This window comes from Lycorma delicatula, chromosome 5 (genome assembly GCF_047948215.1).
Source record: "Lycorma delicatula isolate Av1 chromosome 5, ASM4794821v1, whole genome shotgun sequence".
In the NCBI taxonomy this organism is placed as follows: Eukaryota; Metazoa; Arthropoda; class Insecta; order Hemiptera; family Fulgoridae; genus Lycorma; species Lycorma delicatula.
Window position 1 is genome coordinate 106,523,859 of NC_134459.1, and position 16,497 is coordinate 106,540,355.

The 16,497-nt window shown below is 30.6% G+C and overlaps 1 protein-coding gene across 1 annotated transcript in view; it reads right to left on the minus strand.

Moving 5' to 3' along the window:
- Sptz (zinc finger FYVE-type containing 26 spastizin) overlaps window positions 1–16,497 on the minus strand; it is a 170,799-nt gene that overhangs the window by 116,073 nt on the left and 38,229 nt on the right. The window contains exons 9-11 of the mRNA XM_075366816.1: window positions 14,739–15,072; window positions 9,207–9,361; window positions 1,167–1,390 (exon numbers count right to left, since the gene is read on the minus strand). Of these exons, the coding sequence (XP_075222931.1) occupies window positions 1,167–1,390; window positions 9,207–9,361; window positions 14,739–15,072 (713 nt within the window). The remainder of the gene's footprint in view (window positions 1–1,166; window positions 1,391–9,206; window positions 9,362–14,738; window positions 15,073–16,497) is intronic.

Below are 16,497 nucleotides of genomic sequence, written 5' to 3' on the forward strand. Positions count from 1 at the left end.
TCTGTGGTCAACAAATATGTCAAATAATTTGCAATTATTTTTAGACAAGTGTGTACTTATTGCTAATATTTAGAGTAAAAAAAAATCATCAAGACTACTTCTATTCTGACTCCGAAGGGGATGATCTTGCCATGTGATGATTCTGGTCACCATGTCACCCCCTCTGTACCTAGCCCTGATGGGATTTTTTTGATTTTAGCTATCATGTGCTGCCACACGCCCAACTCTATAATACCTTTTGTCTCCATGTAGCATGCTAGTGTGCAAAATTTATCAGCTGAGCCTCATAATAATCATAAATTAGCAAAACACACTGTTAAAGCTATTTCCAAGTGAAGACATTTAAGTTTTTGTAATAGAAATTTAAAGATAAAAATGCTAAATCAGTAATAAAACAGAATGTTCATCAGTTAAGTGAGATATCTTTACAAATAATTAGCTATGGTTCTGAGAAAATTGATTTATAAGTTAAAATATGTTTACAACTTTAATCATTTCATTAATTTGAATATATTAAGAAAGATATAAACACTCAGAATACTTAAAAGTTAAAAACATACCAGTTGTTATGGTTCATCATTCACAACATCCAAATTACCAGACCTATTACAGTTATGATAATATTAATAAAATGATTAACTTCTACATGGTTTTTAAATTTGCTCCTGTGAACAAGAATTTAACTAAATGGGTAAAACTCATTTGAAATAGATAAGAAAGGATAAAATATGTTTCAATCCAGTTAAATGCTACTAAGACATTATAAAATTGTTAAAGAACTATTGGTAAATGAAAGGAAGAAATTTAATACAAGATTTTACGATTAAGCATAGAATAAAGGGTTGATTGATAAGTAGAGAAAAATTTTATACAAGAAATGGGAGCCACTTACAGTTAGTTTAGTCATACCTGTTTGGGTCTAATAGAAGTGCTGGGTCATGCTGAGTCAGGAGTATTAGTAGGGTAACAGATGATTATGCTGATCAATGCTTTAATACAAGAAGATATAGTGTTAAAGTAGATAATAGTGTAAGTAGATACAAACTTTCATTTGTAAGTAGCTATTTATAAGTAAATACTTACTATGAAAACAGACCAACAGAATATGTATGGATACACATACGTGCACAAACACCACAAATTATGAGAAACAAAAAGCAATGTACCTGTTGTATTTGAACCAGATTCACTGGATTTATCAGCATTATCAGTGTTTCTTTTGGGACGTTTTGATTTTTCATGTTTTGTTTGTTCTGAATCACTATCAGAACCTTCACTACCTGTGTAGATCCATTCTGATACATATTCATTCTGTGCTTGAGTATTCAATCTGCTAACTCGAGACAACAAATCTAACCTCCAGATGCCATCATCAACTGCATTCATCAATCTGAAAAAAATTTTGTTTATAAAATTTTAGTAAAAAATAATTTCTTTATAAAAACTCTATTTAAAAATCTTTTTTATAAAAAAAATCATTTAAAGTTCTGCTTTAAAAAATTGGCAGCATGAAATTTCTTTTCTCATATGTTTTACTGAAGAATAAGATGAAAGGAATCAAGTTTTTGACTATAATTTAATGTGGAATCCATCCAACATAGGGTTTTATCAGTATTGTTATATGTCAAAATAAATTAACCATTAAAAATTTCATATAATCTACAAAAACAGATCTCTACTACATTACAGATGAAACATTAAAAAATCCTTTTTGGCATACCAAAAGGTGAAGGTAGATTTCACAGGTGCTAAGTAGGAGATAAAAAAGATTTTCACCTTAAAGTTAAGAAAAACTTCAAATTTACTCAATACGACAATGGTTGCACGTGAAAAAAAGCAAACGACAAGCCCCATTTTCTACAATTCCAGTAACGTTTTGGTCAACCCTTGCTGTAAGGGTTGGTCATGTCAAAAATTGTCAGACAAAAATTTTAGATAATATTTAGAGGACTAACGAACATTTTAAACCGATACTGTACCTATTAAAGGAGGTATGATTCTTTTTTGTCTTTGAAACCCCATTTTTTCAACTCTCTGGGCCAATGGTTGGTAATATAAAATAAATTTACTTAGATAAGTTTTGGGCCCTTATCCAAAGAATAATAAGAACTTAAACAAATTTATTATTTTACTTAATAAGAACATTAAAGCAATATTTTGTTTTTCCAAAAAAGCCCCCCATTTCCACCCCCATAGTTTGATTTTGGCCATTAACAAACTCAACTGGGATTTTAAGGAACAATTTGAAAGTGATTGGTGTAAAATTACAGCAGTTATCGTGTCCAGAAAAAAGTGAAATATATATATATATAAACTTTTGAGCTGACAGTGGTTTTGGGGCATGGGAGATGTCAAAATTTTCTGGAAGCTGAATCATGGTACCCATTACAATAGGTAGCTTTCTTACAAAATCTACCTAAAATAAACAGCGCTGCATAAAAAATATCTTGATTATATGAACTCAAATGATGAGATAGCAAAGATATTCTGCTTTGCAACTGTTCAATAATTATTTATTTCAAAAACCTTAACACTTTTGTATCTTAAAAGAAAAAACAACATTTTTTTTGTAGAATTATTTTTTATTTAGAAAAATAACAAGAACATTTTAGCAGGGAGTCCAGTAAATAAAATAATAAAGTCTACGTAAATATATATATATATGCACACACACACTTGCTCATAATTAAAACTATACTATTTTCTTTTTCATGTTTGGATAAGGCTGTAATTTCATGTTTTTGGTATTTATGCACCTCCAAATGCTTTTTTAAATATTGCATGGTTTGCCCTATATATTGTCCCTGGCAGTCATTATAGTGAATGCTATATACTATGTTAGACTTCTCAATTAGCGATTTCAATTTTGGTTAAAATCATTTTTAAATGCCACTTTGAATTCTTGTTTCAAAACATTTTTAATTTTTTCAGACAAATTCTGCATATATGGAATGTGGTTATAGTATTTATAATTGTTTTCATCAGGTGCAGTAACTCCCATGATGTTGCTGTTGTTATCTTCAGATCTGATAATAATTTTTAAACATTAACAGTTAATATTGTTAACAATTTTTGTGGCGTAATTATTTTTATCAAAATAATTATTTAATAATTTATTTAATTTTTTTTAAATTTTTTATTTAATAATTTGATAATAATTATTTTTATCAAAATAATTACGCCACAAAAATCTTTTTATCAAAATATTTTTAAATTAAAAGGAAGGAATAACCTTCCTTCTGTTGATTAGATCAGTAAACATTACAACTCTCCTTGCTAAATTTTTTACTGTAGTCTGTTTATATGACATGGGCTGAGTTGACAGATAATTTAAAAAAGTCTTCTTAGCGCACCAAATAGTGTATAATTTCCCATCCTGATGGATGTGGTCATATCCAGAAACATCAAACATTTATCACATTCCGCTTCTCTTGTAAATTTAATGTTCTTATGATAGTAGTTAAATTCATTCAGTAGTTCCTGAATTTGGTTTTCTAGCAAACATAATAAAATATCATCTACATATCTTTTATAGAAAGTCACCTTACCCCTCACTTTGGCCATTATTTGGGATTTGCAAAATTCCATTGTTAAAATTGCCAAATATGCAGAAAAAGGCAATCCCATGGCTAACCCATGACACTGTTCATAAAATTTATCTTCAAATATGGAAAACTTGTTATTTATACACAATTTAATTCTGCTAATAAAACCCTCTTCATTATATTGGTGAACTCATGGGTCTTACCTTCATTTTTTATCAAAGTATTTTCGCAGATCCCGCATCCGCAGTCATGATTGAAATAATTCCATAATTGCATAATAAAAATAAAAATACTGAAATGAAAATTGTGTATTAATTTACATGAGTGCTGCTATCTGTTGCAGTTTTTATAAGACCATCTCTCTCAAACACTCTCTGATGGTTTATCAAATTGAGATTCACACACACACACACAATATATATATATATATTTAATTTAATGTTGTCTTTATTCATTTCTAATATTTCTAAATTTGTGTTAATATTAGAGATAGAATGTTTACTGTTTATTAGGTGGTATGCCATATTATATAAAGCTAATTAATTGTTTTTGTAATTTCTATAAAGTTTAAGAAATCTAGTTTTAAAGGATTGATTTGTTCTTAAAATATAAATAGCATCACAATCATTACATTTAATTTTATAAACTCCACACTGATTGCTTATTTTATTTACTTTTTTATTTTTGTTTTATTATCACTATTATAAAAGAAAGAAAATATATGTCAAAAAGACCAATTTAAATTTAATAATACAATACATAAAAAATAACTTACTGTGGGATTTCCACTAAAAGGAATTATATCAAAAATATACCATGTGTTTCAAAATGAAAATTGAGGTTTTAAAGTTATGTAATAATTATTAAGTTTTACTTACATTGATAAATTATACATGAAATGAAAGAGCAACTCAAATAGTTTTTCCTATAAGTGTTCAATGTGAGCACCATTTATCACATGACACACAGCCGGCCAATAAGAGAGGAGTTCATCCCATACTTTAATCAGCAAATTTAGAGCAATTAATGTGACAGCTGCCTGATTCAATTCTGTGTCTTAAGTTGGATAGGTCAGCTGGTAATGGTGGAATATCATTTATAAACCCCCAAATAAAAAATCGCATGGGTCAAATCGAGCGAATGTGGAGACAAAGGCAAACAAGCCCTGTCATCTGGTCCCTGGCAACTAATCCAGGTCAGGGATAATTTCATTCAACCAATTATGTACAGTGTTATGTCAGTGAGGAGGTAAACCATCTTGTTACCAAATATAGTTCTGTGGTTTGTATTGCAGTTGAGGAAATAGCCATAGTTGTATTCTAGACACACTTGCTTCCATGAAAAAGAATAAACTTGCCATTGGGATATGGCACAAAAAAATTCAGTTTTGGGGAGTCTCTTTCACACTGCAATATTTAGTTACGATTTTCTGATCCCCAGATATACAGATTATGAGTGTTTATTTTTCTATAAACATGAAATGTTGATTCGTCACTGAATAAGACACAATAAAGAAATTATTCATAATCCCAATGCATCATTTCTTTTGTAAAGCTAGCATGCAAACCGTAATCTGTAAGCTTTGGAGCTTGTAACAGCTGTGAACGATACAGTGATGCAGTTGTAAGTAATTCCTTAAAACCCTCCAAGCAGATGTCACTGGAATTGCTAATTTGCAGCTAGATTTCCTAATGCATTTTCTAGGATTACACACAAAAGACTATCTTACACATTCAACATTGTCTTCAGACACACTCAGTTGTCCTGTACTCTTCTCTTTACAAATACAATCAGTGATTTCAAGTTGTTTATACAATATACAAATGTTATTGTCACTCAGGGGATCACAACGAAACTTCAAACAGAATACAGGTTGAATTATAACAGATAAACACACTTTGTTTAATTACAGAATCACACTTTGCAAACTGCAAAACACAGAACGCTTTCTACAGGGGGTCGCCATCTTTGCTGCTAGCGCTTGCAAGCACAAGATACAGGAGACAGTTTATGAGCACAAGCTCATAAACTGTTGTACACAAGTACAACTAAAACTGTTGCACTTTCATTTCATGTATAATTAATCAATGTACGTGAAACTTGAGAAATATTAGATAACTTAATTATCTGATATTTATTTTGAAACACAGTATTTACAGGATTCTGAAAGTAAATTATTGAATGGCATCACTCATACACATAAAGTTTTAATATGGACATGGTATATTGATGATATTTTCATTACATAGGGGTGAATCAAATATAAACGATAATTTTTTTATAAATTTACTGATTAATAATACACCCAATTCATACCTTCATCATTTCTCTATATAGTCTTCTGTACGATCTACACACTTTTGCCAATGATCTGGATGCTTGAATATTCCTTGTTCATAAAAATTTTGAGGACGAGTTATCAACCAATTGCGCACATGTTCCTTGATGTCTTCATTGTTTTCGAATCGTTCCCTTCCAAGCGATTCTTTCACGGGCACAAACAAAAATAGTCACAGGGGGACATATCTATATTGTAGGGTGGTCGAGGATTTCCAGTGCATTTTTTCCATCCCTTATCAAAATCGCAATGTGCGGCCTGGCATTGTCATGAAGAAGGATTATATCTCTGATGGGCATACCCTGTCTTTTGTTTTGGAAGGGGCTTTTGTTGACTGTAGCAGCTGGCAATAGTTGCATTCACTGTTTATTAATTGTGGATAAAAGTGATGAGTAAAACTCCCCTTGAGTCAAAAAAAAAATCATTGCAAGAACTTTTCCAGCTGACAGACAGGTTTTGGCCTTCACTGGACAGACCTCATCCTTCCTTCATCACTTCTTACTCGTCATTTTTGACTCCAGAGTGTAATGATAGACCCATAGCTCATTATATGTGACAATGTGCCTCAAAAAATTGTCCCCTTCCTGCTGAAATCAATTCAGAAGTCTCTCACAGATCTCCAACCTGACCAGTTTTTGATCTTCAGTCAACAATCTCAGAACCTTAGAATGCATGAGCACTGTTTTTGCTAAAGCCCAGATTATCAGTGATAATGGATTGAGCACTCCCATAGCTGATACCCACTTCTGATACAATTTCAATAGTGAACTGGCGATCATCTTCGATAAGCTCTTGAACGGCACAGATGTTATCAGCAGTGAGGCTTGACCTTGGGCATTGATTATGACTTTTGTTTTCTACACTTCCTTGCCTGCCCTTAAACTGTCTGGCCCATGTATACACTCGGTTTTGGGACAGTGTAACATCTCCAAACTGTACCTTTAAATAAGTTAAAATTTGTGTGAGTTTAACACCTTCATTAGTTAAACACTTTATGATAATATGTTGTGCAACAGATGATGGAGCCTCTTGCTTACTCACGGCTGTACTAATGACAGAACAGAGTAGAGGAGCTAACCAAGCTAGTTCTCCTCTCCAACATACCGAAAATTAACTCCCCACTCTACCATCCAGCTCAGAACTGCTTGCTGCATAGAATAGAAAAATTACTGTTTAAATTTGATTCACCCTTGTATATTACCTGGTAATAAGCTATGAACATCTAATAACATTAAAAAATGAAAACTCTTATTATGAAAATTTAAATTTCATATTTAAAATATATAATAAAATTTTTAATTATATAGATATCAATATCAATAAACAAGGATATTCAAACTGAAACATCAGTGTAGAAAACCTGCTGCTAATAATATAACAATTCATAAATATTAAATTACACTTGGTCATAAAATTAACACTTATTTATATGATTAATATAAATTAATCTGTGTGTATTTAAACAATTAAATACACACGTAATAACAAAGAAAAGTTAAATAATGAAATAAACATATAGCAGTTGAAAATGGATGATACTACTTTATAAATATTTATAAAAAACAACTATCAAAACACAATAACAAAATAACTATCTTACAAACAAGTCATAATAACATACAAAAAAGTGAAAAAAATATACATAAAGTATCTAATACACTAATATCAACAAATATCATTGATAATAATATCAATATCATTAAATACATTACTAAAACTTGCAATAGAATGTTTAAACCACCATATAAACCTAATAACCACGCAATAAAATATTTAAAAAACCAAAAATAATAAAATAAACTATTTGTGTGGAATCTATAAAATTAAATGTAATGATTATGATGCTATTTATGTAAGAAAAACAAATAGATGCTTTAAAACTAATTTCTTGAACATTATAAAAATTAAAAAAAATAATAAATTAGGTTTATCTAATGTGGCAGACCATTTAATAAACAAAAAAACATTCTATTTCTGATATTAACACAAATTTAGAAATAATAGTATTTAATGAAGCTGAGATAAAATTAAATACATTAGAAAAATATTAAAAATATAAATACAAACAAAATTTCAATTTGATAACCATCAGACAGTGTTTAAGGAAGATCTTGTAAAAACTGCAACAGATAGCAGCACTCTTATAAATAAATATGCAATTATCATTTCAGTATTTTTATTATACAGTAATGGGAATTATTTCAATCATGACTAAGGATGCGGGATCCTGTGAAAGTACTTTCATGAAAAATTAAAGTAAGATATGTCTTATCGCCAATATTCTGTACTAGTTGGTTTATTAAATAGAATTGAAATATTATTTAACAGTACAGAGGAATATTACGAATCCTAAAAAACAGAGAGATGTTTCAGAGAGTATGTTTTATAGAGAAAGGGGAAAATTCCATTTTATGGAAAAAACTCCAAATATAAAGTTTTACAAAATATAACAATATGATTGTTTTAAAGCAAATAGATTTTCTTTACTTCAGTTTTTGCTTGGTTGCAGCAAAAAAAAAAATATTAACAGAGATAAAATATTTTAAAATCCTCCCCTTTTACCCCCAGTAAGGAAAACCTAATTTTAAAGCACTATTTTTGTTGTTCACTTGAAATCAAATTTTCCTACGTAAAATTTGCTTAGATTATATTAAAAAAAAGTTAGCATTAGTACATTTAAACAAGTTTTATCAGTTAAGATATTTAAAAACTTTTCTGAATATCAGTTGTGACAGCAATATATAGTTTTTAAATGCATTTCATTTCAGTTTTAATTAAAGTTAGGGATTTTTTACATTTAGCCAGAATAATGTTAAAAGTATGGTTTCATAATTTCAATTAAAAATGAGGTGGAAAAAGGAAGGATTGTGGAGGATGGAAGTGAAGGAAGGAAATATTATCATTAAAACCTGTTAGAGGCTTCATGTATGTGTGGAATGCAGTACAGCTGTTTTGCAGTGGAACACAGAGAAATGATGGATAAAACTCTTTTAAATATACTATAATTTAACACTAATTTTTCTATAATATCTCTAGATGAAGTCATAAATGTTGAAATAGGAAGAAGTGAAAATAAACATGTATACATAATGGATAATTTTCCAAAATTAAACAATTTTTTTTTAACTTAGCTACAACTTTGAACATTATCACACAAAAGTTTTAATAATAGATCTAACTCAATTTTTACACTTATTGTACTATATTTTATAACTTCCTAATAACCTTTTTCTTTTGTAACATATACCATACCACATTTTCAAAACACAATGTACTCACACTTTTCTCATACTTTTAAAAGAATAATAAAATTAATAAATTACCTCTTTAGTCTAAATTCTATTTCACTACTTTCAGTGTCATCTAAAGTTGACATCTGTTTGTCAATATTCATAACAGAATCTTTTAATATTAAAAGTATGTCATTTACCAGCTGGTTTGTGCATAAGAAACCTTCACCTCTCTCTGATAAATATTCCTAAAAAATATACAAAAATAAATTAAAAAAAAAAAAAATTAAATAATGACAAACTAAATAACTTAATTATGAAAAAATCAGTTGATTACTTGGACATTCACTGGACGATCTACAGAACTCCCCCCCCCCCCCTAGTAAATGGTGATTTGGACAATTAATTTACTGAATATAACAATATATTTTATCTGATAAAAATGTCACTAACATAATGTTACATGTGGGGAAGCAAATGTCAAAATAAAACTACCTAAAACAAACAAAAAAACTCTTTCTCATGTTTTTTTATTTTATTTTTTTACAAACTTCTAAATCTAAGAGGATTAATCAATAATTAAGAGGCAAATGGGAACAGTAGAAAACTATTTAACAGAATAAACTGAAACTGTTTGACTTTCAAGTTAGTTCTCCTGACAGAAAATATCAGCAGTTTCCAAAAAGAAGTTCTTAATATAACATCTATTGTTTATTTTAAAATGTCAGTTCCACTTGAGATATGTACTGTGAAAGAACAGTGTGCTGTGATAAGAATTTTATTTCCTGAAGATATAAAACTGTCCAAAATTCATTTATCGATGTTATAAAAGTATGGTAAAAAGTATATTAAGAGTAAATTTTTATAAGTGGATCAAACAGTTTAAATTAGACAGAACAAATTTCACTGATTTTCACTGTAGAGGAAGTTTTGACTGATGCTTTGAAAAATCACATTAATGATCGATCTTATTCACAAGCACACACAAAAATTTTTTTTGGGGGCGAAAAACGCCTCTGCGTTATCATCGCCTGGAATTTTCTTTAATAAAAATGTAAAATAATAAAACTAAATAAGGTTTAAAAAAGTGAAATAAGTTTCACTTTTTTAAATAAGTTAAAAAAGTGAAATAAAACTCAAAACTAATATCACAAACAGAGTCTTTAAAATATAAAAGCTAAAATAATAGAAAATGGAAAACTATATAAAACTTAACTAATTCCGGTAGGGAGTGCAAAAGGCTCCCTACTCAGATAATAAAATTAAAGACATAGAACCAAAAAAATCAAAATTGAAAGTAAGGGAAAAAATTAATAAAATCTCTTCTAGCATAAAAAATATTTATGGCAATATTAAATTTTTTGCAGTAACCTATTACTACGCAAAAACAGAAACATCCGGTTCAAAATTTCATTATCATTGTACAAGATTCCTCGGATGATTCTAGGTAGATTAAATTTACGACATAACACCGCATAACATATGCAGTCTATGAGAATGTAGTGCACAGTCATGTGGCAGTTGCTACGTGTGCATATGGGTGCTTGTCCTCCTGACATTAGGTACTCGTGTGTGATCCTCATATGTCCTACCCGCAGTTGGCAGAAGACTACTTCTTCACGTCGAGTTTTTCTGCAAGAGGAGTCCCATGGTAACACAGAATCTTTAATCTGTCGGAGTTTATTATCGACAGTAGTCATCCAGTCACTTTGCCACCATGCTTTCAGTGATTGTTTTACACGATTAATAAAATCAGAGGTAGTAACTCAGGTGGTGAAAGGAGGTTGAATAAACGCTTCTTTGGCAGCATAATCTGCTTGTTCATTACTTGGAATCCCTACGTGGCAAAAACTTACTTCTGTGTTGCGATTACTCAACTCAGCGATTGTATTGTTAATTTCAATGACAACAGGATGTTTGAAATAAGAGTTTTCTAATGCCTGGAGAGCACTACATGAGTCACTGCAAATAAGAATGTTTCTATATTTAGGGTTAATGATATTTAGAGCCTTTTTTTATAGCGAGTAGTTCAGCAGTGAACACACTCATAATACTGGGTAGGCCAAACATATAAGATCTTTCATTGACAACAAAAGCACAACCAACGGTATCGTCTTGTTTCGATCCATGAGTGTATATCACCACATCTGGGTTTATCTTGGTGAGGACACACTGAAACATTTGCTGGAAAACAGTAGGTAGTGTTGATTGTTTATCGTATGTCGTAAGGTCAAAAGTAAAATCTACAAGGTTTATTTTCCATGGAGGATATGAGCACGGATATGATTGAAAGAATGACGGAGTGTCAATACTTATATGCTGCAGCGGACGTCGGGTATGGACACCTACAGGTGCAGTACAGTCATACTTTCTTAAATTAGGATTCCTAAGAACTGATTCAAAAGCCGGGTGATTTGGCTGTCCTTTGAGACGGGCAAAATAAGATAACAAAAGCTGGTCTCGTCTATCCCAAAGTGATGGCTCAAGTAAGCTTGCGACAGGGCTTGATCTAAATGCACCTGTGGCAAGCTGAAGAAAAGCATGATGTACACCACCCCATATTTTAAGCACGGTTTGATGAGCTGACGAGTAGGCAACACAACCACAACCTAAATGGGAACGAACAAGGGAATAGTAAAAACGTAACATACATGACCGATCGGCTCCCCAATTGTTGTTTCTAAGGACCCGCATCATATCTAAAAATTTGGAACATTTTGTCCTTAATTCCTTTATATGTTTGACTCAAGTAAGACGGCTATCAAAAATCAAACCTAGAAACTAGACATAAGGAGAGATAGCAATAAGATCTCTGTTCAGAAAAACTTGCGGAATAGAAGGGTTTCGTAGCTGAGAAAAGACTACATATTTAATTTTGTCGGATGAAAATGTGAAACCAGTAGTCCTGGACCAAGCCTCGAGGCGAAATATAGTGTTCTGTAGTAGTTGCTCTGCTGTGGGCGTTGAATGGCTTGCAATGTAAATAACAAAATCGTCAACAAATAGAGAACATAAGACATGAGCCTGTACATAATTGGTAATACTATTTATGGCCACAGAAAATAAGGTGGCACGTAATACACTACCTTGAGGTACTCCATTCTCCAAGACGATACTATCTGAAAGTGAATCGTCTACACGAACACAAAATGTTCGGTGATTTAAGAATCCCCGGATAAAAGCAAGCATATTGCCCTTGAGTCCCCATCCCTTGAGGGTGTTAAGAATACCATGTTGCCAGGCCGTGTCGTACGCCTTTTTTATATCAAAGAAGATAGCAACGAGGTGCTGGTGGTTTAGGAAGGCGTTTTTTATGGCTGTTTCCACTGACACTAAATGGTCAATGGAAGATCGTCCTTGTCGGAAACCACACTGTTCCAAAGATAGAAAGCCATGTTTCTCCAAATACCATGTAAGCCTGCGGTTTATCATTCTCTCCATTATTTTACACAACATGCTTGTTAAAGAAATAGGGCAGTAGCTTGAGGGATCGGTTTTGTCTTTACCAGGCTTTAGTACTGGTATAATAAATGCTTCTGACCAGCCGGGCAGAAAGACTTGTTCGGAGAATAAACCATTGTAAATATTCAAAAGATGATGTAGTGCTGAGTTAGAAAGATGTGAAAGCATACCAAGGTGAACGTTGTCTGGTTCAGGGGAAGTGTCATGTGAGTTCTTAAGTGCGTGTAACAATTCCTTAAATACGAATGGAGTATGCAATTCACCAACCGAATCACCAATGTTTAACGACAATATTTCTATCTTTACTTTGTACCTCTGAAAATCGTTATTATATGATGAAGTGAGAGACACCGAGCGGAAAGATTTTGCTAAAGTATTTGCGACAGTCAAAGATGATGAAAGGAGTTCTTCTTCATCAATGAGACCAAGAATAGATTGTCTCGGTGATCCGAAAATTGCGTGGATTTTTTTCACACAGTAGACGTGGGAGTAGTACGTGATATGGTGTTCACATATTTCGTCCATGAATTCCTCTTAGTGTTCAAGAAGACCCAACGGCATACCGCTCTAGCCCTGCGGTACAAATTTAGATGGTCAGTTGTAGGTTTATTATTAAATTTGCGTAGTGCTTGCCGTCGATTCTTAATAGCAAAAAAATTTGGGAAACTGCTGAAATTTATAGTGCGAGTATCAGAACTGTGTATTTCATATCCATGATAAGCTGAATTACCCCAAAATGTAATCAAGATGACTCAACATCACAAAGACATGCGAATTCACATTTGTACAGAACTTAATCAACAGTTAATGGAAGACATTGCAAAATAACTTGTGATGAAACTTGAATTCATTACTTGGAGCCAGAATCCAAACTTGGAATCCAAACATGGAATGAAAATATCTGAGTTGGCATGCAGAAAAAGAAAATAAAAACCTAAGTATCAGCCAGTAAAGTGATGCTAACAGATTTGAGAGTACAAAGTGTCAACTAATTACAATTATTTGGAAGAAAAATGTACAATCAACATAGAGTACAATTGTGAAACACTAGAAGATGAAGTGAAACCTGCAATAAGGAAGGAACATGTTGGTTCTATCTTAAAAGTTATAATTTTTTTTGCATGTAACATCTGCTCCCACACCACTCAGACACAGAGAGCTATTCAAATACTGGGTCAGTATGTGTCACCATATCCATCTTACAGTCCTGATCTCGCATCATCAGATTTTTCGTTTGGTCTCTCAAAGAGTTTTTTATGTGGCACCAAGGTGAACAATTCTTTATTACTGGAATATGAAAACTTGCAAGAAGATGGGACAAGAGCCTAAATGTATCCACATATTATGTTAAAAAATAGTTTGTTTCACCGTCATTGAATAAATAACAATTTTTTACAAATTATGTATTTCTTTAATTATTGAACAGACCACATATTTCAAATAATTTTTCTATTTATTTAAAGTAGTAAATTTAAATTATTTCCATAAATAAAGTATAAATTAATTATACATAATAGTTTAAATAACTAAAATCTTACTTTTTAAATATTGCAACAAAAAATAAGTGAATATTTTGAAACATTGTTGCAATAATCATATGTTTAAAAAATATGCCAATTTTTTCACAATTTGTTGAGTAATTAACTATCAAAAAATGTACATGAACTAAATATATTTAGTTGAATGATTTCATTACAAGCCTTATTAAGCACATTACAGACCATCAATTATCATATATCTATAATTGAACCTTTTGTACAAAATAGTGAAAGCCTTCAAAAATAATTATTCATCGATATAGGCTTCTAATAATTTAATATTATTCTTGTGAACATGCCAATTAGCTATTGATTTATCAGTGATTAACTTTTCAAAATATACAGAAACAGAAAAATAATTGTTTCTAATATAATATAAATCAATTTTATTTAAAATAATTTTTTTATACAAATTGATTCACTGCAACAAAATTCTGAAATGTGATCACTACAACAAATTTCCATTGTATTAAGTAAATATAAACTGTAATTAAAATAATGTATTTTTTAAAGCGATATTTTACTTAAAACAATTTTAATTAATGTTTTTTGAGATGGAGATATGACATGAAGTGAGATATTATAAATGAAAACTTCAGTTAAAAAATTAAATAAATAATATTACCTTTAAATTTTTGTTTTTGCTTTTCTGCTCAGATGACAAAATATTAGAGATTGAAATTACTTTTGGCTTTTGTATCGATGAAAGTGATTTTGAATAACTGCTGACATTATTTAATTCATTTCCGCTGGTAGTGATTGGTGGTAATGACCGAGTAATTATATTAGGCGTGTGCTTACCATATGTACTGATAGTTACAGATGGAATACTAAATCTACTTTTTGAAACCTGTCTGATGTTATCATCATCATCAGCACCACTATCAGACGTAGCATCTTCCCTTATATCTTCAGAACGTAAAAATAACATAGAGAATATATTCTCTAAAATTTCCAACCTTTCAAAAGACAGTGAAATATTTAATATTAATTCTAAAGAAAAAATAATATTTTAGCATAAAACAGTATATAAAAAATATTATCAATGATTTGATTCAAATTAGTGAAATGGTTTATATAAAATTAAGTTATACATCCAAACACAAATTAGGATGAAAACTTTATTAATAATAAAACCAGTGACAAATGTCTAAGGGTTAAGTTGATAGATTGGGACATCAGATTTAAATTCACTAGGAAAAACAACATTTTTTCAAAAGTAACAATTAGCAAAAGCGACAATTAAACAGGATCTAGTAATAAAGATTTTTGCAATTAAAACTCATTTAGTTATCTAAACAAACTGGTATTAATACAACTGGTGTTTGTGATAAATAAAATTCAGAATAACCATAGGCATAGAGTTAATTGATAACTGTAGTTGCTTCTAAAATCTCCTTGTAATAAATCTATCAAATTTAGAATGAAGAACACTTTATAAGTGGATGAAGTGGCAAAGAAATCAACTAAATTATTGTGTCATGGCTTCTAAGAGTAGGAATTATAAGTCATAGTATGGTTCAAAACTCATAATTCATTACTATTTTTATGCTTAATTTTTAGCAACTAACAGGAACAGAGCAGTTTGTCTGAATCTGCAATATAACCGGCTACCCGGTTATATTGCAGATTCAGACAAACTGCAGGAAAACTATGTTCCACAATTAAAAAAAAATAAATTTAACTACTTGTGAGGAAATATTGTTATAAAATTCAATTTTGTGGAATTCTGTGGAAAAATGTAAAAAAAATTCACAACTGTAGGGAAAAATGTTGGTAAATTTAGCCAAAGGGTAAAATATTTAAACAGAAAATTAAAAGTTATCAACTTCTAGTCAGTTTGGACACTTAGAAATTCTAATCAATTAAAAAAAAGCAATTGTAGAACCAAATGCACTCTTGTAGTGTAGTGGGTGGATATCACGAGTAATATTATTCATTTAGTTATTTACCCTATAAATAGTGTTGTTGCTAATCATAACTGCTGTTATGAGCAATTTGTCATAAAAAATATATGATAATAATGAACCAGTACATTTTTCTACAAGCAAAAAACTAATTTTCATAGGTAGAAATGGCATTGACACACATGGGTAAGAAATTGTACACTTCATTTCAAACTGTATGTATTTGTATGCATGGACCTGTGCTAGGTTGGTTTCTACAACCTACATCTGTTTTTTGAGAATAATGATGTTAACTATATAGTATATATAGTTGCTAAATATATATATATATATATATATATATAGTCCTGTAGTGAATAGTATCATTTCTAAGGCTGATTATGATCTCCAGTTTGGTGGGCTTAGCATTTTGATATGTGTATTTCATTAATTCTGGTTAGTGAAGAAAGAAGTTGAAAATCATTCAGTTCTCTCTGT